This window comes from Balaenoptera ricei, chromosome 19, assembly GCF_028023285.1.
Source record: "Balaenoptera ricei isolate mBalRic1 chromosome 19, mBalRic1.hap2, whole genome shotgun sequence".
In the NCBI taxonomy this organism is placed as follows: Eukaryota; Metazoa; Chordata; class Mammalia; order Artiodactyla; family Balaenopteridae; genus Balaenoptera; species Balaenoptera ricei.
Window position 1 is genome coordinate 11,327,308 of NC_082657.1, and position 23,246 is coordinate 11,350,553.

The 23,246-nt window shown below is 54.3% G+C and overlaps 3 protein-coding genes and 1 pseudogene across 8 annotated transcripts; 2 read left to right on the plus strand and 2 right to left on the minus strand.

Moving 5' to 3' along the window:
• Positions 1–23,246, plus strand: part of LOC132353967 (carcinoembryonic antigen-related cell adhesion molecule 1-like) — a 902,477-nt pseudogene that overhangs the window by 648,417 nt on the left and 230,814 nt on the right.
• Positions 4,301–7,573, minus strand: ZNF576 (zinc finger protein 576). Of its 5 annotated transcripts, none has more exons than XM_059904343.1 (3): positions 7,424–7,573; positions 6,690–6,790; positions 4,301–5,034 (listed from the first exon to the last, which is right to left on the minus strand). In XM_059904343.1, the coding sequence occupies exons 2-3, from the start codon at positions 6,772–6,774 to the stop codon at positions 4,607–4,609; spliced, it is 513 nt and encodes a 170-aa protein (XP_059760326.1). In that variant the 5' UTR covers positions 6,775–6,790; positions 7,424–7,573; the 3' UTR covers positions 4,301–4,606. The 5 variants fall into 5 exon arrangements, with proteins under 5 accessions (XP_059760326.1, XP_059760325.1, XP_059760322.1 ...); XM_059904342.1 differs by having other exon boundaries at positions 7,293–7,573; XM_059904339.1 differs by having other exon boundaries at positions 7,171–7,573.
• IRGQ (immunity related GTPase Q) lies at positions 7,652–11,512 on the plus strand. Of its 2 annotated transcripts, none has more exons than XM_059904338.1 (3): positions 7,652–7,946; positions 8,255–8,786; positions 10,037–11,512. In XM_059904338.1, exons 2-3 carry the CDS (start codon positions 8,257–8,259, stop codon positions 11,358–11,360), a joined length of 1,854 nt encoding a protein of 617 aa, XP_059760321.1. In that variant the 5' UTR covers positions 7,652–7,946; positions 8,255–8,256; the 3' UTR covers positions 11,361–11,512. The 2 variants fall into 2 exon arrangements, with proteins under 2 accessions (XP_059760321.1, XP_059760320.1); XM_059904337.1 differs by having other exon boundaries at positions 7,652–7,798.
• On the minus strand, positions 17,915–22,233 carry LOC132353738 (phospholipase A2 inhibitor and Ly6/PLAUR domain-containing protein-like). The gene is made up of 6 exons (XM_059905137.1): positions 22,170–22,233; positions 21,787–21,944; positions 20,526–20,642; positions 18,723–18,875; positions 18,343–18,486; positions 17,915–18,149 (listed from the first exon to the last, which is right to left on the minus strand). The coding sequence occupies exons 2-6, from the start codon at positions 21,854–21,856 to the stop codon at positions 18,004–18,006; spliced, it is 630 nt and encodes a 209-aa protein (XP_059761120.1). The 5' UTR covers positions 21,857–21,944; positions 22,170–22,233; the 3' UTR covers positions 17,915–18,003.

A 23,246-nucleotide genomic window follows, 5' to 3' on the forward strand; every position in this document is an offset into this window, starting at 1 on the left:
TACTTGCTGTGCGCTAAGCATTGGGAACACACCAGTGAATAAAATAAAATCCTTGTCCTCGTGGAGCTTACATGGAGGTGGGAAGGGGCCACCGGTGGGGACAGATAGTAAACAAGAAATAAACAAGAAAGATGTAACATATGCTGGATGGTGGTAAGTGCTGGGGAGAAAAATAGAGAAGAGAAGGGAGAACAGTTCTGGAAGAGGGTGCAGTTTAAATAGTGTAGTCCTCCCTGAGGAGGTGACATAGAGGCCTGAGACCTAAGCAGAGACCTGAGAAAGGGAGGGAGGGAGCCTGGCACACGGGTGGGGAGAGCGATCTAGGCTAGGGGGCGGTGGGGCAGGAGCCTGCCCCACGTGTCAATTAGGCGAGAGTAGCTCGAGGGATGAGGTCAGAGGGGAACAGAGGGTCAGCTTATTACAGCCTTGTGGAAACACAGGCTCTTGCTCTGAGATGGGAAGTACTAATTCACAGAAGCTTGGCACTGAAGCTCCTTTGAAAATAGAAGCCTAATTATAATAATAGCTAGCATTTACTGAGCATTTACTGTGTGCCAAGCTCTGTTCTAAGGCGCTTTACATGTGTTAACTCATAGAAGCTTGGCAACTAAGAACCTTCAAGAATAGAACCTGAATTACCATAATGGCTCACAGCGGACCAGGCCCTGGGCTAAGCGCTTTATATGGACGATCACATCGGATCCTTATGAGGTAGGGACTGTTACTTATTACTCATTCATTCAACAATGATTTATTGAGCACCTAGGAGATGCAGGCACTATTTGGGGAGCTGGGAGTAGAGTGGTGAACACAATGAACAAAAATTCCTGCCTTGGTGAGGTTATATTATAAAGGAGAAAACAGATACTTGAATATTTAAGTGAACATTTAAAATGTTAGAAGGTTATAAGTGCTGTGGAGGAAAAGAGAAGGGGGATGGGGAGGCTTGTGTGTGTGTGTGAAGCAGTTTCAAATGGGGTAGTCAGGAAAGGCTTCACTAAGAAGGTGACATCAGAGCAGAGACCTAGAGGAGGAGGAACAGGTCATGTGGCTGTGGGAACAGCAAGTGCAAAGGCCCTGAGGTGGAACCTGCTTGGGATGTTGGTGGAAGCGCACTTGGGGCCACAAGGCTGTTGCTGAGGAAGGCAGGGGGAAGACTGGTGGGAACACAAGAGCTGAGAGGGGCAGAGAAAAGCAGAGGGGAAGAGGACCGGGTCACACAGGCCATTAATACCGACTCTGACTTTCTCTCTGAGTCTGTCATCATCATCATAATTCTTAGAGGCGTAGGGGCTACTATCATGAGCATTTTGCAACTGCTACAACCAGGGCACAGAGAGGTTGAGTAATCTTCTAGAGGTCACACAGCTGGGAAGAAGCAGAGGCCAGGTTTGAATCCAGACAACTGGAGGTAAGGCACCCATTCTTAGCCACTAAGCCACACACCAGAAATGGCTGTCCACAGCCACCATCTGACTTGCAGGAGGGTATTTGGTCTCCAGAGTTACTGAGGTTTTTTTAATCACGTTGGTTACCAACATTTAAAAATGGGCAGGTTTGACACAAAAATGGAAGTTTCTGGCTTCCTTGTGAGACTGATTGCTGAACCCACAATCCCATGGGGCAATAGTCTGCTGGAGCTGAGTAGGGGTCACCTCCTATTAATGGGGCATTCCCTCCCGCATGCCCAGTCCCCACTGTCTGGCATCTGGACCCCTTACACCCTGCTTGCCTCACTGATTTATGGTACCTGCTTGGCCCCAAAGAGCATTTACATTCTGACGCCTGTTACAGGACCTTGACCAAAGCATCTTTCAAAACCCATACTTTTCATCCTAGAAGCTCAGAATCTTATATTTGTGCACTCTTTGAGACTTTCATAACCACTATAGCTTAGCATCAATGAATCTCAGAATCATCAAAGCAGAAATTCACAGCTCATTAAAACAACATGGATGGATCTTATTTCCTGGAGCAGCATGCCTAAGCCCTCTTCTGCCCTAAGACAGGGCTTTCTAAGCATAGAAGTAGCGAATTATCCATTCATCATCAAAAGTTCCTAAGGATCACGAGAGACTGGGAATCAAGAGACCTAGTCTACTGCCAATGGGGTCATTCAGTTCTTCAGGGCCCAGGCAGGATATGGAGACCAAGCTAGGAATTCCAGAGGATTCAGTACCGGGAGTTGGTTACACAGGTACTAAAACGCTGAGAGCACAAACATGGAAAAGTGAGGTGACTGAGAAATGAGTGTCTGCAAGAAGCTCCCACCTCTAGGACTGGGATGCAGAAAGAGAAGCGCAATGACCAGAACCCAGTGGGAGCTTGGAGGGCGGGCCTCGCCACGTGTGTGGCTGGTGCAGGGACTGGCTACCACACAGCTGCTGCTTAAACCCCAAGAGGGGCACGGTGCCTTGTTCTGAGAGTGTAGAAAGGTGTTGGAGCCCGAACTGCTGCTGGAGGGGTTCCAGCAGGCGCCCAAGGCAAGGTGAGTCCCTTCTCCCCTCTTCCAACCTTCCTTCTGCCCATACCTCCTGTGGGATGAACTTAAGGAAGCCAGCTCTCCAGAGAGTCTGGGAAGCATAGCTGCAGAAAGCCCAGCCTCACAGAGCAGTGTGGAAGGGTGGGCTGAGGCTGAGAAATAGGTAAACAACTGGGCACAGTCAAGGAGTTCTTTCTTGAGCCTCCATGGTAAGTGCTGTCCTAGGTGCTGGGGATGAAGCAATGAGGAAGACAACCCACTTGCCCTCAGAAGCTTGGATTCTAGAGGAAGGACACAGATGATGACAGAAACACAGGTGTGATAATTCCAAGTGTTGAAGAGTGCTGGGAAGAAACGAAATCAGGCTAAGGGTTGGAGGTGCTATTTTAGCCAAGGAGGACCTCTCTGAAGTGGCAGGTATTGAGACCTGAATAATGAGGAGGCAGCCTTGCAAAGTTCTGGGTGAGAGGGAACAGCAAGTGCAAAGGCTCTGAGGCAGATGCCAGCCTGGCATGTGTGGCTAGAGTGTAGTGAAAAAGACAGAACCGGGAGGGAGTTGAGATTGCTTAATGGGCTGGGACCTAATCACTGTTGGGTTTTGTGGGCCTGGGTAAGGCCTTTGGATGTTACTTATGGGATGCCGTTGGAGGGTTTTGAATGAGGAGTGATGTAAGCTGACTTACATGTACACAGGGGGTGGTCTGTAGTAGAGAGACTGGAAGGGTGGGGGGAGCAGTAGTGACAGCAGACCCAGCCTCCTGCTGTCTTCTTGCTCTGCCAGCCTGTTGTCGCTCTCATGGTCCAAGATGGCTGGATACCATGTCCACATTCCAGGCGAGAAGGTGGAGGAAAGGCAGGTTCCTTTCTGAAGCTTGAGGACTCTACCCAGGAATTTAGTCAGAACTCAGTCACATGGCCACATCAGGCTGCAAGGAAATCTGGGAAAGGCAGTCTTTGTAGCCACCGTGTGCCTAGCTAAGAAGTGGGAGATAGCTCGGTCTCTACCATATCCATCTCACCTGTGGGCTTTCAAAATATCCCTCAATTCAAATGCAGTCTGTGATTATTGTATGCAGGGCTGTGATTATTGTATGCAGGGCATCGACCATTGTCTCTAGGGGCAGGGCAGGTAATGCAAGGGAGTAAAACTGGTCCAGTGGAACTCAGCCCAGGGTTGGGCCTTTCAAGAGCTGAAAATAGGATCTTAACGGAATATCTCCCTGTGTTGGCCAAATACAACAGGAAACAGAAGGTATCTCTGTTTGACTCCAAACCAGTTTGCCCACAGGACCAGGCCAGTTCTGCCCTGAGCTCCCCACTCCCCATGCCCTTATGTTCTCTGGGAATTCCTGCTCAAAAGCCAGAGTTCCTTGTTTAGACATTTTATTGTGGACCTTTTGTTTTTAGATACTATTTCTGTTAGTTTATTCATGCCACCTCACCTACACATACAAAAAATATTCCGTGACCAGAATGGTACATAAAATTATTTAAATGAACAATAAATTATCTGGGGAGGAGGAGGGCAGAGCCATCCAATGCCATGGCCCCTCCTTGAGTGGGAAAGGCTGGCAGGGAGTGGGAAGAGACAAGGGCCCAGATTGCAACCCTCACATGACTCAGTACAGCCTCCGACTTTGCTGTCCCATCCCCAAAGGCTCAAGTTGCTCCACGTGTGGGACCCGTTCGGTGGCGTTACAGGCAGGCGACACCTCACTTTCCCTCCCCCATTCAGGCCCAAATCCAGGCACTTGGCTCTTGCATCCCCATCGCATCCATCTGGGAAGAATTAATGGTGATAACACAATCTGCAGCTAGTTGTGATTTCAAACTATTTAATTGGGAACGAGGAAGATACAAATAACAAATTTCCCTCTTTCTTGTTAATTTCATTTTTTTTTAAACAAAAGATCTCACTATTGTTTGATTTTACTGTTTCCCTGAAGGCTTTTGTGTCTTCCAAAGACGGAAGCTCTAAATGAGCATCTTCTGGGTCCTATTGATCAGGAGTCCTTTGCCTTTCTAGGGAGGAAAGTAAATCCCTCCAAGGCTCCCATCCCATGTCAGACGGGGGTCCCACCAGCCACAGAGCTTCCATTGCCCTAGGGAGGGCTGGACCAACACTCAGAGCTCCCCCCGGGCATGCCGGATGTAGTGCTGATGCAGCCCTGCTTCCTGGGCAAAGTCCTGCCCGCACTCAGTGCAGGCGAAGGGGCCAGGAAGGGGGTGGGCCTCGTGCGCCTGGCGATGCCGCCTCAGAGAAGCGGCCTGCCCAAAGGTCTTGCCACAGTCAGGACAGGGGAAGGTGGGTGGGGTGGTGGTGGGCACAGCCGGCTGGGAGGGCCTGGCCGCTGGACCGTGGCTGCGCTGGTGGGTGATCAGGGCCTTGGAGGAGGGGAAGGAGCGGGCGCACGTGAAGCAGATGAAGAGGACCCCCTGCAGCTTCTGGGCCACGAAGTCCGCTGGGTGCTCCCGCTTCATGTGACGCTCCTGGAACTTGGAGTCTGCGAAGGTGATGAGGCAGCGGGTGCACTGCAGGGCCCCCAAGTGGCCTGAGGGACACGAGGAGAGGTTGGGGGAGGCCAGCAGGAGTCTCGAGGGCCTCTCCCAGCCTCAGAATCGCACCAACAGTGAGCATGCAGGGCTTACTATGTGCCAGGTGCTATGCCAGGCCTGGACGGCAGACTTACTGGACCTGTGTTATGGATGAGCAGACCGAGGCTCAGAAAGGTTAGGTAACTTGCCGACAGTCATGAAGCTAGGAAATGAAACGGCGGAGTCAGGACCGGAACCAGGGGGTCTGCCCTTCCTACAGAGCCGTGTGACAAGAGCACAGCCTCTGGACCCAGACTGCCTGGAACTGACTCCTGGTTCTACCACTTCCGAGGCAAGTGGAAACGGCGTTTTCATCTGGAAAATGGGGTAATGACCACATCAGTATCTACTTTATAGGGCTGTTGTAAGGAATAAACGAATTAACGTATAAAAAGTGCTTAGAACAGTGCTACACGATGGTTTGCAATAATTATTGTTGAGAAAGAAAAGAAGTCCCACAGCTAGGAGCTGGCCTGGCGCTCACAGCTAGGCCTTGGTGTTCTCCTGTTCAGCATAAACAATTTCACAGAACATCGTCAGACAAGGCCATGCTGTGACTGAGACGAATCAAGACTTAAGACCATGCCATGATGCCTTCCAAACACAGACAAAACGTGAACACTGTCCAAGCCACGAAAATGGCCAGACACCCCCGAGTCGTGGCTAATTTGAGTGCCTGCTGCTGCTTTACCAATTACACCTGGAGCCTTGCTTTGTCCCTCCCTCCTTCTAGGTGAGATGTATTAAGACGGCCAGCCACGTAATTGCCCCTGCTTCCTGGCAGCGTCCATCCACAGCAAAACCCTTTTCTTGAACCCTTCCCCAGATCACCTACCACAAGCCTAAATCCTGTAATAAGTCCTTTCTTATTACTGAGATGCCCCACGGTATGTGTGCTTCCTCAGCGCAGTGAGCAATAAGCCCAACTTGGTCAACTCCAGGTGTGTTCCTGGTGGTCTCCGGCTGGAGAGCATTGACACTGTGGCTTTCATCGTTATAAATACTTAACCTCTCTCTGCCTCGGTTCCCTCATGTGAAAGTGATAATTACCAATTTCACAGAGTCTGTTAGGAGGACAGAATGAGATAACAAATGTTAAACTCTTAGAATGCACCTAGCACATAATAAGCATTCAGTAGAAGCTGCTGCTATTATCCTAGGTCAAATTGGCTACCTTCATTAACATTAAGCTTTCCCCTTTTCTGCCACTAATCCCCATACCAGCCAGCCCCGTGAGGTGAATAGTGGCAAGCCCTTTTGACAGATTGGGAAACTGAGGCCCAAGTCACACTGAGAGTCTGGGGCAGAGTTGGGACTGGGGCTCTCTGCCCTTTCCCAGCCACCTCTCCCACCCCAAGCCTCTCTGGATGCCACTCTGTGCCTCTGAACTGCATCCCATTCATGCTTATGTGGATAGAGCAGGATGGGTACGTCTGAGGGTAATAAGGGTAGGGGTGGGGAGTAGCAGGTCCTGGGAGGGCAGCTCCGGGACCATTAACAGCTCCTTCCCAACAGGCAAATCCCTGCAACGCCCTGGACACTGAAATGCTATAGAAATCCTTTCAGCATCACAGCTCCTGCACCCCACCCATCTCTGATCAGCACTACTCACAGATGTCACCTCCCGGACTTTGGGGACGTCTCTCCTTGGACGAATCCTGCTGCTCCATGGCCTCTTTGGGGTGCCGGTCCTCCATGGTGACTGAGACCCCTCTGGTCAAGAGAGGAGCACGCATGACAGAACAGTAAATCAAGTGAAGTCGCTTATCTACAGCGAGTCTTAGAGGGCCCGCCAATCCTATGACCTTTGACAGGCTTGGCTTTGCCAGCCTTTGGCCGACCCCCCACGAGATAACATCTCCTTGAATTCTAACCTGATAGAGCAGCTCGCTAGAGAAGATTCAATCCTCCCAGAAGAGTCAACTCCCCGGGTTTGTGACTCCCCTTAGAGCCTTCTCACTTGCGTGAGACCTCTGACCTATGCCTCCTACATCAAACTAACTCCCTGAACTCGGAGCGCGGGACCCTTGATCTTTGACACCAGCCTCATCCCCTTCTCTCCCACCTGTCTTGAGGCAGGTAGTGGTACCCACGCTTTAGCCTGCCTCCTTCCGGGAGACATCTTTCTCTGACATCCCGAAACTCTTATTGCACCTAGAGCCCCCGCTTCCCACGCGCGCTTTCAGCCGCTGTGACCCGCTGCCCCAAGCACTGCCCTCAGCTCCCTCCCGAGGCCGGTAGCTCAGGCCTCTGCTTTTCTCCAGACAGCAGAGGGCTGCCTTTCGTTGCGCCTGTCAGTTGCTCGTCACAGCGCCGTCACCCGAAGGGAAGCGGGGTAGGGCCCACCGAGTCTCAAAGTCCCGGTGGTTTCCACGGCCTTTCGCCTGATAAGCCTTTCGAAGCCCAGATCTCGGGTTGCCAAACGACTGCAGTGATTCAGTCGCGCCAACCCGGTCCTCAAAATAATGGGAGGGGTCCTTCTCTGCACTGGGGTGCGTAATGATGACGTTGCAAGCCGCCCTTGCTGTACAGACCTAAGCTTAGTGCGCAAGTGTGTTAGGCGCGCCTGGCGCGCACGCGCTTTGGCTCCCTCATTGTTCAAGGTTCGGCGACCGTGGAGGAGCGAGCGCCCTTCGGCCGCTCTGCGCAGGCGCTGCAAAGGGCCCTGTCCCCGAGGTTACGCTTTCAAGACACACCCCCTCCTAAAAGGAATGACGTCAGGTTAGAGCCCCGGGAAAGGGTCTGGACATCCCCAAATCCCGGCGCTTTAGCCTCATGGGCCTCCGTCCTCGGACCCCAGAGGCGGGGCTTCTCAGCGGCTGACCGACTGCTACCGACTGCGCTGTCCCGTGTGCCGGCTGTTTGCTCGGTCGGTGATTTGGAAGGGAGGAGTGAGGGGTAAAAACATCTGTGTCCCTGAGGGAGGAGGGGGCTAGAGGGTGATTTCTGAGTTTTTGAAGCGTAAAGGGAAACGCATCCAGAAAGAGGGCGGACAGGACTCCCAGGTCCCTGGGGAATAGGGCCTGGGCGCCAGATTTCTAGGTGCCTGGGAGTGATACCCGAGAACGAAAGAAGTGGACAGGGTAAAAGGCTGAAGTCTGAGACCAGAGTGGGGAAGCTAGGAAAGAAAAAGGTTGGGTGCTCCGTGACCCGGGTCTTCCTCTCCCCGCTTTCCAGCCATGCCTCCGCCGCGGGGTGACGTGACCGTCTTATTCCTGGGGCCTCCGGGCTCGGGAAAGTCTGCTCTGATCGCAGCGCTGTGCGACAGGGATGTGGAGACGGTAGAGATCCCCGACGGACGGCCGGATTCCGGGCTCCCCAGCCTGAGAGCTGCAGGCCCAGGCCTTTTCCTGGGCGAGCTGAGCTGCCCACCCGCAGCGCCGGGGCCGTGGGCGGCGGAAGCCAACATGCTGGTATTGGTGCTGCCCGGCCCCGAGGGGAATGAGGAACCCTTGGCCCCAGCGCTGGGGGAGGCAGCGCGGGCCGCCCTGGCCCGAGGGACCCCGCTGCTGGCTGTGCGGAACCTCCGTCCCGAGGAGTCACAGCATGTAGCCCAGGCCCGGGATCACACCGCAGCCCGGCTGGACAGCGCCGGGTTGGGCGCCGCGGCTCTCTTTGTGCTACAGACCGACTGCCGCAGCAGCGACGGCTGCGAGGAGCTAGAGCGCCTGCGGGCGGCGCTGCGGAGCCAGGCGGAGGCACTGCAGAGGTGAGCGCGGCGTTTCAGGGTGGGTTGAAGAGGACTGGTGCTTTATTTAGTCTGTACCTCCCACCCCTAAGGTGCTCTTTGAGGTCTGCGAGACCCCGCCCTCAGCGAGTTTGGGGCCAACCTTAACGGGGTATCTGCTGGAAGCCCTGCTCCCTCGTCCAAATCCCGACCCTCAGCGCAGGTTTTGAGGTCCACGAGGTTCCACCTCAAACTAGCGCTCTGTGCTTGACCCTTTTCTATCATCTAGGCCAAGGGTCAGCTAGAAGTCCGGACCTGTCATCCAGGTTCCGCCTCCTGCGAGCGCTCTGAGGTCTTGAGCCCCCGCTCCCTCGCGAGAATTCTAGGAGGGGCCGGGACCTAGCGCCCAAACACTGCCCCCAGGCCAAAGTGTGAACGAGGGCTCACTCTCTCCAGGCAAGCTGGTGATCCCCGCGAAGCTTTTACCACAAGACTCCACTCTCCAGTCTTCACCCTCCTGCCCACCATCTGCTTGGTTCTCAAGCGACCCCAGTCTCTGGAGAGCCACACCCTAAGCGAGCTTGGTCGTTTCGGGGGCCCTCCCCCACTTCCTTTCTCTAATCCCCTCTAGTTTCTGTGTCCACTTGCTGGCTACCTCCTGAATTTTCTCCCCCAACCCCAAGCGGCCTCCTTTTATAGACGTCAGAACGAGGCTCAGCGAGGGGCAGCCTCTCCCCCAGGCCCACCACTCGTCTTTCTTCCTTAGCCACACGCCCTTGGTAAGAACTAGTAGATGAGGGTTCTCCCCTCACCTGTCTTTACGGCCCTCCTAACTCCTAGTCTCAGGAAAGAGCGCTCTTGGTGACCTTGCCCTTGTCAAATAGGGCTCGATTTTCGTTTAGTCCTCAATACAGTCGCCATTCTTTCTTTGCTCTAAACTCCACTCTCTATGAGTTTTGCCCCGCCCAGCAGGGCTTTTTCTTAATCCTGCAGGTCCCTCGGAAAGACCCGCTCCCGCAGAGTTGAACCCCGGGAAAGACTTAGCCGGGTCCCCGTTTTCAGCTCAGTTGGCAACCTGATTTCTGATTTCAGTCCAGCCGTCCCACCCCTTCTTTAAGCCCCTCCCTTTTCTTCATAGCCTCTGATTCTGTGCCATTAGTCTGGCCCCTCCCTTTCCTGATTATTCGGAAAGCTCCGCCTTGTCATCATAGCCCAGTCCTGTCCCCCTAGCCCAGCTCGCCAGCATTTAGCCCCTCTTCTGCCCTTGACCCCATCCCTCCCTTTCCCCGCAGGCTCCTGCCACCGGCTCAGGATGGCTTCGAGGTGCTGGGCGCTGCAGAGTTGGAGGCTGTGCGCGAGGCCTTCGAGACGGGTGGCCTGGAGGCGGCGCTGTCATGGGTTCGGGCCGGCCTGGAGCGACTGGGCAGCGCGCGCCTGGACCTGGCCGTGGCCGGTAGGGCTGACGTGAGCTTTGTGCTGAACATGCTACTCGGGTTAGATCCTGACGACCCAGGTGCGGTGCCTGCTTCGGCGCCCGCGGAGCCCATGCCCTACCCGGCCCCAGAGCGCCCCAACGTGGTGCTCTGGACCGTGCCTCTGGGCTCCGCGGGCACTGCTGCCGCCCCCCACCCAACCCACTACGACGCTCTCATCCTCGTCACCCCTGGGCCCCCCACTGAGAAGGACTGGGCCCAAGCCCGGCCCTTGGTGCTACCAGATACGCCGCTGGTCTGCGTGCGAACAGACGGCGAGGGCGAGGATCCGGAGTCCCTGGACGAAGAGGAAAAGAGCGGCGAGAGCTTAGAGAACGCAGGCGGAGGGGGGTTTGAGAATGCACGCAGTGAGGGAAGGGAGAAACGTGGCCCTGGATCGCAGAAAGCAGGCAGTGGGGAAGGTTCAGAGGACGCAGGCAGCGAGAGTTTGAAGCCGGTTGGCGTCGGCGTGAAGAAACCGGGCAGCGGGGACTCAGAGCGCGCGGCCGCACTGAGCCCAGAGGACGAGACGTGGGAGGTGCTGGAGGAGGCGCCGCCGCCGGTGTTCCCGCTGCGGCCGGGTGGCCTCCCGGGGCTGTGCGAGTGGCTACGGCGTGCGCTACCCCCGGCCCAGGCGGGAGCGCTGCTGCTGGCTCTGCCACCCACGTCTCCCCGCGCGGCCCGGACCAAGGCTGCGGCGCTGCGGGCCGGGGCGTGGCGGCCAGCCCTGTTGGCTAGCCTGGCGGCGGCGGCGGCCCCGGTACCGGGGCTGGGATGGGCCTGCGACGTGGCGCTCCTGCGAGGTCAGCTGGCCGAGTGGCGGCGGGCGCTGGGGCTCGAACCCGCGGCGCTGGCACGACGCGAGCGCGCGCTGGGCCTGGCGCCGGGGGAGCTGGCCGAGCGGACGCGCTTCCCGGGTCCGGTGACGCGCGCCGAAGTGGAGGCGAGGCTGGGCTCGTGGGCGGGCGAGGGCACCGCCGGGGGCGCGGCGCTGGGCGCGCTCTCCTTCCTCTGGCCGGCGGGCGGCGCGGCGGCCACAGGGGGCCTGGGCTACCGCGCGGCGCACGGCGTCCTGCTGCAGGCGCTCGACGAGATGCTGGCCGACGCCGAAGCAGTGCTGGCACCGCAGGTGCCCGCGCAGTGAGGGGGGTGTTGAGGACCGGGGCTTCCGGGGTGCCCCGTGTCCCGGCTGCTCGGCTTGGTCAGGGGTTGAGGACTCCAAGTCGCCGTAAGAGGGAGAGGGCGTGGGGATCCAGACTCTGGCATGCTAGTATGGGATGTCTGGGCTTGTGAGATCACAGCGGTGGGGGGGAGGGGGGGAGGGGCGCGGGGGCCGCCACTCAGAATCCCGGGTGCTTGAAGGCGATGAGGGTTCTGACTACCGGTTGGAATGTGACTCCTCGTCACCAGGATTCCTGGGTCCTGAAGGGGAATAGAGTTCGGGGGACATGACTTCTGATTTCTCTGGGGGAGCAGAGGGTGTGACCCTCAGACTCCTAGACTCCTGAACTCCTGAAGGGAGTTGAGGGTTTGGGACTCCTCCAAGGGGGTATATCTTGGTCTCCAAAGAGTAGAAACTGGATCTGTTAGGTGTCTAGTCCTCCAGGGGGAGAGGAGGTGGAAGCCCTGCTTCCTGATGAAGGGGGTCTCCATCACACCGGGGACTCTAGCGTGGAGGAGGGGGTCTGGGTTCCCCAGGGAGCTGGAATCCTTGGGCTTCTGAGCCACAAAGGGATATAAGGTCTGGGTTTCTGGGGGGTGGGGGGGATAGGCCTGCATACAAAGGGGGCTTTGAATTTTCATTGGGGGGAGGAAGGCTCTCTGGAGTCTCAGAACTCCTCGCTCCCAAGAGGGCTGTGGACCTTGATTCCTAATTCATGGGTGGTGGAAGGTCTCCATCTAGAGGAGGGGATAGGGGGCTGTGCGAGAGAGCTGGAGACCTTTGGTTCCTCTTGGGGAATAGAGGGGTCTCTAATAATTGCTCCACTAGGGGCCTGGTGACCCAGATTTCTTTCCCAGTTGTTGTGGGGAGAATGGTACCACAAAAATGAGAGGAAGTAAGAGTTCTGGGCATGGTGGGCTCTGGGGGGTAGCCGGAGACCAGGAATGAGGCCTTCTGGGTGTGGAAGGACAGAAACCCCTACCTCAGAGGTATCTCCCAGAAGTCCCTAATGGATTTGGATCCTGGTAACTAACTGCCTTTCTCTGAGTTTGACTGGAGAGGGATATGACTGCCCCCATTTTAGAGGTGCTGAGCGATTATGGGGCTCTCTGGGGACCCTGTTCCTCTGTCCCTCTCTCCTTTAGGGGTTTCTCTCTTTTTTTGGTCTTGGTTTCTTCTGTCATTAAACCTTAACCCTTTCTGACCTTGGTATTATATACACCTGCCTTTTGGGAAAAGCAACTGTACTGCTGCACTGATCCAAACGCTTCTGTGTTGGCTACCTCAGGTATCCCCGAGAGACACAGAGAATGCCACAGTGAGCAAGGGACCCACGGAGCAGCTGGGCAGGTGTTCCAGACCGTGGGAATGTGCCACAGTGAGGCAAAGGCAGAAACCACAGTGCCTGGAATGTTCTAGGCTGCCAGCTCCAAGTAGAGGAGAAGCCACAGGTCAGAGAACGCTTCAATGCCAAAAACAGAAAGGGAGGACCTGAGAGGCCATCCAGCAGAATCTCTGTTATGTTAGATGGGGGAAAGCAAAGCCCAGAGAGGGCAGGCTCTAGGCCCAACAGCACACAGCAAGGCCCCTGCCTGTTCTTATTTCCTGCCCCCGCCCATCCCCCAATCAACCTGATCTTCCTTCTGATGTTTGAGTGGGCCACCTGGGATCCTGCCTCAGGACCTTTGCACTTTCTGTTATTTCTGCCTAGAACGCTCTGCTCCCCGATCTTCCCACGACTGGCTCCTTCTTGTCAATCAGGTCTCAGCTCAAGTGTCCCCTCAGAGAAGCCTTCCCTGACCTCTGTAACTGAAGTAGCTCACACCCCCACCCCTATTATTCATCTTGGCGGGTTATTTTTCCTTGTAGCAATTATTACTGTAGAAGATGACCTTATTTATTTATTTACCTATTTATTGGTTATTATCCCCATACGTGTCCTGTTCTCTGCTGTACCCCCAGCACCTAGAACAGTGCTTGACACACACAAGGTGCTTAGTAAATAGTTAATTCATTAATCAGTGGCAGAACTAGGGCTGGAATTTAGGTCATCAGCCTCTTGCCACAAGACAGGGAAAAGGTGTGAGATGGGGGGAGAAACAAGTACCTCATGGGAGAGGAAGCTCCTGTCTGAGGTCAGGGGACCTGGGAAGCAAACACAGCTTTGCCACTGTCACTCCGGGTGACGTGGGCCAGTGCCTTATTTTCCCACCTGTGAAATGAAAGGGCTGGACAAGAACCGTAAACGCTTCCGAGATCCTGTTTCCTCTGACAGCTGAACGCAAGGGTAACCAGTCTGAGGGGCGCTTCCACCACGTCTACCTTGAGCTCCCGCCACCGGCACAATCTGTGCCATCAAAGTTGAGATGGCCAAGATGGGGAAGAGCATTTGGCTCTATACTGAACGGCTCCAAGCATTGTCCTCAAAGCTCTTCCGGCCTTAGGAGAATGTCCCTCATCCATATCTGCAATACCCAGTACGACGCTGGCTCCTCCTCAAGTCCAGCGTTCAAGCATCTCCGTCAAGCCTGCCTGCCACGTGCAGGGGCAGGAGGCGCGCAGAGCCGTGCTGTCCAGTAGAAACAGGATGTGAGCCACACGGGTAGTTTCACATGTTCTAGTAGCCACATTAAAAAAGGAAAAGGAAACAGGTGAAACTAATTCTAATATGTTTTACCTCAATATATCCAAAATATTATCATTTCAGCATGTTATCAGTATAGGAAACTACTAATGAGATATTTCACATTCTTTTTACGCTAAGTCTTTGAAATCTGCTGTGTATTTCTCACAGCACATCTCAATTCAGATGATAAATTTTCATCAGAAATATCTGACCTCAATTTAGACTTCAGAAAACTCATATTTGGAGAAGTCGATTCATATACCCAAGTTGTCCCAATTATCTTGGATAGTTTTCCAATAACTGAGATGAGTAGCAATTTTTTAATTAATCAGAAGTAACTAAAATGTAAACTTCAGTTTCCCCGTTGCACCAGGCACACGTGGTGAGTAGCCACTGTGTTAGACAGCACAGCCCTAGAACACTTCCCATTATCACAGGGAACTCTGTGCACATTGCTCTAGGGTCAGACAGCCCTTTGACTGACCATGGGGGTGACCTTGGGCAAGTCACTCAGCAAATGGCATCTACCTCACAGGGTTATGGTGAGAATTCAGTGTATGCACGTATGTACATGCATTCTCTCTCGTGCACAGCAACGAACTTGCAGCCCCTCCTGGAAGCTGGCACACTGGGAGCCCGAACGGTAGTCTCACCCCCATGCCTTTGCTCGGAGTGCCCTCCTCTCTTCCTGCCGCTTTGCCACCATCTCTGACTTGGTCCAGTCTGACATCTCTGCTCTCTACGTGTCTCTGTTCCAAATTCCCTCTGCCCTCATGCCAATGGGAATCATGCCTGAGATCAAATCTGAGAAAGCAAGACCCAGTTTTGTTTTCACGTGTTGCTGTCCATTGTGGGGTGTGCTGATTGTGTTTGTGTAGTTGTATATTGGCACTCTTGGGTGTCACGACTATCTTTTAGAGTGGTTGCCTTTTAAATTATGACTTTTAAAGGGATTGAATTTTAGGCTCTGTAGAGGCAGCAAGTTGCTAGTGAGGCATCTGTCTCTGGGAGCATCCAAGCAGAAAAGACTAAGGCTCCCTTTTGGATGGATTGCTGGCTGCCATCAGGGTGTATCTACAAGGCACCTGCAGGCTGGAAGGCCCTTGAAGGCAGAAATTCAAGGAAAAGTATGGTGAATCTTGGCGTTGCCATCGCCAGAAGCAGAAGAGGCACAAAAGCCTCATGACCTTAGCTGAGTTTCATACTTGTCTGGATAATGATGGAGAGACTTGTGTCCACTGAGGTAGGAAACCATGAAGGCAGGTGAATCAAGGGTGGGTTGGCCTGTGGTGCTTTTTGGAGGAGTGAATAAAAAAGTAGAAATTCTATTGTGTGTCTGTTCTTTCGGGGTTTAAAGGGGAAAAAAGATGCTTGGGATTTTGACTGGAGCTGGAAGCCTAGACTCCTGGGTCCCTGGAGAGGAGAGACAGTGGGGGTCTGTGCAGGAGAGGATCCCTTGGGCTGGAATTGAGAGACTTTGAGTTTTGCCACCCTGGAGGGGCTGGAGCGGACTATTCATTGTTTACACCTTGGGGGCTGTGATGGTAAACGTCGTAGCTCCGGAACCAGCTTGGCCCATCAATACCCCCAGTATGTTCAGCTTTTCTGCAGCCCTGCCCTTGAATTGTCCCTTCTCATCCCGACTCTAGACCTGGTCATGGGATCTGCTTGGCTACTGAGACAACAGCAAAGGTGATGGGCAGAGGCTTGAAAAGTGCTCGTGCATTGGGACTTCCTCTCTTGCTACCCGGGGGACCCCTGTCACCGCCACCACATCAAGAAGTCCAGGCTAGGGAATTCCCTGGTGGTGCAGTGGTTAGGACTCGGCGCTTTCACTTCCGGGGCATGGGTTCCATTCCCGGCTGGGGAACTAAGATCCCGCAAACCCCACAGTGTGGCCCAAAAAAAAAGTCCAGGCTAACCTGCTGGTGATAAGAGACATGTGGCCCAGTCAGCCCTGACACCCCAACCAGTGTCAACCCTCTGAAAGAGAGCTGCCTAGCTGACCGGCAGCTGAACCCAGCAGACACCAACGGAACCATCACCCAGTTGATCCCAGACCACATTGCCAACTGATTATTCTAAGCAAATGAGGTTTGGAGGGGCTTGTTATGCAGCAAAGGATAACTGATACAGGCTTGTCCGTGCTCTCTGTGATGTGGTCTCTTTCTCCCCTCAATGTGACCCAATGACTAAAATCTTAAGCTCTGCCACTTTTTAGCTACTACGACCACCAATGTGACATTCCTTCTCTGAGCCTCAGATTCTTCTGAAAACAGGGATGAGAATAATAGCGCCTATCACATGGAGTAGTTGTGAAGACAAAATGAAAAACAGCCCCAAGAGGTCATGGTGGCCATTCGTGCTGGTTATGAAATGTGTCTGGCGAGGCGGGGGCTGGGGTGGGGCATTCGGGGCCCGGACTGCGCCTTCTCCTCCTCTCCCGGTGGGGTTTGGTAGGGTCATGTGACTAGCTCCATCCAGTGAATTGTGTCAAGTCCCTTCTGGGTGGCAGCATTTAGTCATCCATGTGAAACCTTGCTGGACTCTCTCCCGTGCACAGAAATCGGCATTAAGTTGGTGACTGCTCCACAATTATGATGAGAACGCCCTGTGGACGGTGCTAGACGTGGAAGGTCAAGGATAAATCAACCTTTTTTTTTTTTAAAGATTTTTTGGATGTGGACCATTTTTAAAGTCTTTATTGAATTTGTTACAATATTGCTTCTGTTTTATGTTTTGGTTTTTTGGCTGCGAGGCGTGTGGGATCTTAGTTCCCCGACCAGGGATCGAACCTGCACCCCCTGCATTGGAAGGCAAAGTCTTAACCACTGGACCACCAGGGAAGTCCCTTAAATCAGCCTTTTGTGAATGGGTACTTCTTCAGCAAATACCCCTCCTCTCCCTCCCACTGGAGGGGGAGTGTACTTCCCTGCTCCACTGATGTTGGCTTTGACCATATGATTTACTTCACTCCATGGAACGTTAGCACCCCCGACCTCAGCAGAGGCCTTTGGTGCACTTGGTTTTTGTGCCCCTGTGATCTGCCACGAGAAAGACATTAGCCAGGGAGCCGCTGATCCCAGAAGACTGTGAAATGCCATGGAGGAGAACTTGAATCCCCCTCCCAAACTGGACCCAAACCCATCGAAGCACAGCCAGAAGCAGAGCTGCCCCAGCCACCTACAAACCGTTAGAAAGAAGAAAGATTGTTGTTACAATCTCAGTTTGGGGATGGTTTGTTACACAAGCATTACTACAGCATGAATTGACTAATATAACTTTGTTTCTTTAAACCACTGTGATTAGGGATTTGTTTGTTACTGTAGCATAATCGATTCTCTCCTGACTGATGCCAGGGTCTAGCACCTGCCAACTAATGGCCACTCAGTAAGTGGCAGCTATTAGGATGATAAATATTTGGCCAGACACATTGTCTCCAGAACCAACATCGTCCTAAAGGTGCTGGGCACTGCACTAAGTGCTTTTTTAGTTTTCTTTCATTTGACCCTTAAGACAGCCCTTTGAGGTTATGACTATTAATATCCACATTTTACAAACGTGAAAACTGAGGCAAAAGAGGGAGAGGTTAACCAGGAGAGGTGATCATGGACTCTGGAGTCTGATCTTCCCTAGCTGTTTGACCCAAGCCAAGTGACACCGCAACCTGTGCCTCAGTTTGTTCCTCTGTAAAATGGGGACAATACTTTCAACTTCACAGAGTTGTTGTGATTATGAAATGAGGTACCGCAGGAAAACACTTAGCATGGGGACCCGGCAGGGAGTAATCCCTTAACAGAAGGTAGGGTCTCGCCTCTCTTCCTTCCAAAGAGGGGGTTCCCAAAGGTTGAGACCCCCTGCTTTTTGCATCCCACCTCCCTGAAATGCATCACATCACAAGGACTCAGGCTTGTTCTGTTAAGTTGTTTAATATATTGGCACATGGGAAGCTGTAGCTGAGAACAAATCAAGACGAAATGTGGCATATGCCTCAGTTCTTCACTTAGCCTTGCCGGAAGGCTGGGGGTCTGGAAGACAGTTGGCCTGGGTGATGGTGTAGATACGAGAGGCTGAGGGCACCAGGGTCCCAGGCTTGGTGTGGCAGGCATTCTCTGTAGCGCAGCCCCGAGTAGCAAATATGACGCCTGTTGGGGGGGAGGGATTTCAGACGGGAGTCAGGACTTCCAACCCCTCCCTCCTCATGACCCTGGGGTCATGCCCCTGCCACCTCCTCACCCAGTTCTCTGGACCCACTCTCTCCCCTAGAATCTGGAAGTATGAGCCTCCAGTTCTGGAAGCCTCCCTGTACCCTCCTCCAGAAATCTAGGTGCCCCTCACCAGTCTGCACTTTGCCAGCACAGGTGATACAGTGGCTTTCCTGGCCAACACAGAGTACTTTCTTAGTTGAAGAGCATGTTTCCTTGAAGGGGCTGATGCAGGTAGGGCACTGGAGGCCATTCTCCGTACGATTGTTCTCGGGAGCTGGGGAGGAGGGTGGAGTGTAAGGTGTAAGGTACGTTAAACCCTTTCCCAACCTCACAACAACCCTGGGGACACCGGTTGCTAATGGACACTGCGTTTCACAGGCGAGGAACTGAGGCTCAGAGCAAGGAAGATGCTTGCCAAAGGTTACAGCGCGGGTCAGTGGCGGGTGCTCACAGCAGGCTCTCAGGCGGGGCAGGAAGGGACTCCAGATGTGGGGCTGAGCTGGCACTTACTGGGCAGGGGATCGTGGTTGCAGACATCGCTCTGGCAGCAGCGTGTGTTGGACACCATGTAGTTCTCAGGGTCCATAGTGATGGAGACGAATCCTGAGCTGCAGGCGCTGGATTTCATGCAACCCTTATAGGTGTTCACCGCCTGGTGGCCCTCTGCAGGATGGCGAGGGAGGGGAGGGCTCAGGGGCCCTGGCCTGGACCCTGGCTTCCAGGTCTCTCCCAACCTTACAGCTGCCCCAGCCCGTTGCTGTCTAGGGAGGTCTCTTCCAGCCCCCCAGAGTCATACCCCCTTATCTGCCTGGGGCATGGTCTGGACTGTTTATTAGGTCCACTCCACCCCACCCCCTCCAGGCTTTGGTGGTCTCTTGCAGTTCCCATCGGCAAGCCCTGGTGCCTGCCTGAGTGGTCCCTTCCGCCCCATGCCACCCCACTGCCATCCTCTAAGGGTCACACCTGTAGTGGTCTTTTTCAGGCCGCCTATGGCTATCCCCATGGCGGTGTGAAATGATCGCTTCCAGCCTTTCGCCCTCCCCTGACCCTTGGAATCCCTTCCACCAAATGCTGCAACGCCACCCTCGCCCCCCCCCACCCTGTAACACCCATATCCTTCTCTGTCTAACGTGGTCTCTTCCAGATTTCCCCAGGGTCACTCCCCAGACCTCCCACCGAAGGTCTCTTGCTGCCCTCCTTGGCTATTCTCAGGTCTTGCCTGAAGTGGTCTCCGTCCAGTCTCCACGGCCTTCCCCCTCCCCCTCCCCACAGTACGGTGGTCTCTTCCAACCCTAGAGTTTCCCCTCTTTACCCCACAGAAAGGTGTTTTTTCCCCCAACTTCCTCCTGCGGTCCCAGGGTCCCATCTCCCTCCCATATACTCCTGGGTGGTCTCTTCAAGACTTTCAGGTCCTTCCCCCACCTGCCCACTCTTGCTAGGTGAGTAGGGCAGCGTGCAATCTTCTATCCCACTTTGCACACCCCCTCCGGTTGGAATGGTTCCTTCCTACACTCAACGTGGGCCTTGCCTCCTGTCACATCCTTCCTTCTCCAGGCTCACGCCCTGCCCCACCATCTTCCTTTAACTAAGGGTTTCTGGGTCTCTTTCAGCTTTGAATGAACACCCCACCCCCCGTGGTTTCTTCCTTTGCTCCCCTTCTCCCCGATCCTCTCTCAGGTCTGGGACAGTCCCTGACATTTAAGTCTTGCCCCTCCTCTCCCATTGTACTCATATGTCTCCCCATTGCCGCAGCTCCACTTCTTCTTTGTGATAATTTGCTCCATACTTCAGGATTATCTTCCCTCTCCTGTCTGTTCTTTTATATCTCTCCCTCTACCCCAATATCATCTCTCCTCTTCTTGTCAGGAATGGTCTCTTCCAACCCATATCCCTAGGGGATCCCTCCCGCCCCAAATGGTCAACCTGGTCACATTCCTTCCAACCCACCCCAGCCCCTTCCTTCTCCTCTACACGCCCCCCTCCACCTCTTGCATATTAGATTTTTCCCCTCTCGCGATTTCTCTCTTCTCCCTTGTCCTTTCCTTTCCTAATCCCCTCCTGCCTAAGAAAGTCTCTATATCTGCCCCCCACCCCCACCCCATCAACTCTTTGGAGTCTAATGTTCAGAAATCCCTGACAACAGTGGTTTCTGTCGTTCCATCGGATTCTCTTCCCTCCATCCACCTCGAGATTGCCTTTCCCTCTTTCCTGCCCGCTCACCACTGGAAGGTTCCTCCCTGCGCGTGCTGGTACCTGCTACCCCGAAAGCACAGCCCCGTCCCCAGGATCTGACGCCACGCCCTGCCCTCTTACTTCTGTTGGTGTGAGCCACGATGACCACGCAGGAGTCCTGGTCGGGGTCACAAGTTTGCACATTTCCACTGCACGTGGGTCCGGAGCCTGTACACACCTCACAGCTCAGTGGGTACCCTGCAGTGTAGAGAGCAGGGCTCTAGTCAAGGGTGGTGTGGTCTGCGGACCAAGACTTTGGACGGAGTCCAGAGGGGGATGCGGGGGGCGGTCTGAGGGAGGAAGGAAGGGTATCTTCCTGATTGTTCTTGGGCGGGGCATTGGCGGCTGTCCAGGGAGCTGTCCGAAGCTCCGGCAGAGACGCGGTGGTGCTCCAGCAAAGCTGCTTTCAGGGGTGGGAAGCGACTCCACCAGGGAGCAAGTTTACCTAATTACAAGGCTGGGGACTTTGGACGCTAGGGTCCTCTGAGAAAGTTTGGGGACAGGGAGGGGTCCTGGTGAAGGCTTCCATGGACTTTTGTGAAACTTCAGGTCGAGCTGGTTCTCGGAAGTGAGACTCTCTTCCTTGTAGGTAACACACGTAGGTCTTGTAGATACCACACGTAGGTCTTGTAGACAGTAGGAGCCCAGGCAGGGGTACCTGAGGCTGGGATCTGCATCCCAGGTCAAGAAGGGAGAGCGAGGACCAGGAGGGCAAGCGCATGGGCTCCTTGGTCCTGAGAGAGGAGGCAACTGGGGGCCCAGACACTGGGCAACTGCGTCCTGGGGAAGGTGGGGCTCGCCTGAATTCCTGCATCTAGGGGAGGACACCAGGGGTCTGAATTCCCTAGAGTTCTGGGAGAAAGAAAATCTCTCCCCTGCCCCATCATTTTTTTTAAAAAAGATTTCCCTTTCTAATCATACTCTCATCTGATTTTCTAAAATTCAGACGTCTTTTTTTTTTTTTTGGCCGAGCTGCATGGCATGCGGGATCTTAGTTCCCCAACCAGGAGTCGAACCCACGCCCCCTGCAGTGGAAGCGCAGAGTCTTAACAACTGGACCCCCAGGGAAGTCCCCAGATGGCTTATTTTGAGACCCTGCCTGTGGGACAGGGGATTCAGAGCCCATCAAACCCCTCCTTTCTCAGGGATTCACACACACAAGTTTCTGAGCTATTCTTCCCTTGGGGCCCCAGTCTTTCTCTCCTTTACCCTCTGCCTTTGCCGTGAATCTGAATTCCCAGGACACCTCCTCTTTCCCCCTCGCCCCTGGAGGACCTTGCTGAATGCCCTCTCATAGTCCTCTTTCCGAAGGTCCCAGGATTCCAGGCCCCTAGTCACTTACCCAGGCCCAGGAGGGTGCAGAGCAGCACGGAGGCCAGCAGGAAGGTCTGGGGTTTCGTGGAAAGCCTCATGATGGATGAGTGAGTGAACCTGCAGTCCCAGGTCCCCAGCTCTTCTTATAGGAAGCTGAGGAGGGGTGGGTCTGGACCCACCCTACCCCTAGGGTGAGAAAGAAGTGATGTAAGATCTGGGGGCAGGTCTCTGTAGCTCTGGGGTGGGGAGGCAGAACCAGAATCCGAATGTGACATGGGCATCTTGTGCCCAGCCCCCTCCTCCACGGGGACCCCAGGAGTCTGGACTTCCAGCCCTCTCTTCCATCAGGACCCAGAAGGTCACTTCCCTATTTTCTCACATTCCCACCCCCCCCCCTTTTTTTTTTCTGACCTGAGGCCCAAGATCAGAATCTCAGAATCGGGTCATTTGATTCCCTGTAGGGTAGAGCGGCTGCTAGGACTGAGATACCCTTCTTTTTCTTCCCAAGGAGGTGCCCAGCGTGGGTGGGGCCCTACCTGGGAGCGTCCAGCATGTCCAGGCTTGTTCTGTAGGGGCACGCTTGGCTCATATTCACTTTTCTGTGTTTGGGCTGCCTCCAGCTCCGACCGCACCCCAAGATGCCCTTCTGGGTCTCTCAGGGAGTGAACGGAGGGGTGCTTGTCACCGGGCAGGGGTGGGCGTGGTATGAGACACATGCCCATAGGTCACATTGGAAAACTGAGGCATGGTTGGAAGCACTCAAGGCTGGATGTGTGTTTGGGCACATGCATTGTGTTTTATTTAGGTTCTTTTTTTTTTTTTTTTTTTAATTTATTTATTTATGGCTGTGTTGGGTCTTCGTTTCTGTGCGAGGGCTTTCTCTAGTTGTGGCAAGCGGGGGCCCCTCTTCATCGCGGTGCGCGGGCCTCTCACTATCGCGGCCTCTCTTGTTGCGGAGCACAGGCTCCAGATGCGCAGGCTCAGTAATTGTGGCTCACGGGCCTAGTTGCTCCGCGGCATGTGGGATCTTCCCAGACCAGGGCTCGAACCCGTGTCCCCTGCATTGGCAGGCGGATTCTCACCCACTGCGCTACCAGAGAAGCCCTTATTTAAGTTCTTTACCCACTCTCTCTGCCTCAGGCATAAGCTTGAGAGATCAGAGATTGTGTGTGTGTGTGTGTGTGTGTGTGTGTGTGTGTGTTGGTGGCGGGCATGGGGAGGGTAGCCAGCAACCGGTGGAGGGGATCCTGTTGCGGTAGGCTCCAGGCTCCCTGCAAAAATCCACTCAGATTTGCTGGCCTCTTGCTTTCCAGGCTTCAGTTGGGGTGGTGAGGATGGCGAATTTCTTCTGGGGACCAGTCCTGGAGGCCACGCCAGTGCTAGGCGCCCAGAAAACCTAGTGTGAAAGTCACCGGGAGGAGGGGCTAGAGAGCGGTTTGGCCAGAGGGAGGCGGGAAAAGCCCGTTGCTAGGCAACTCAGCCCCTCTC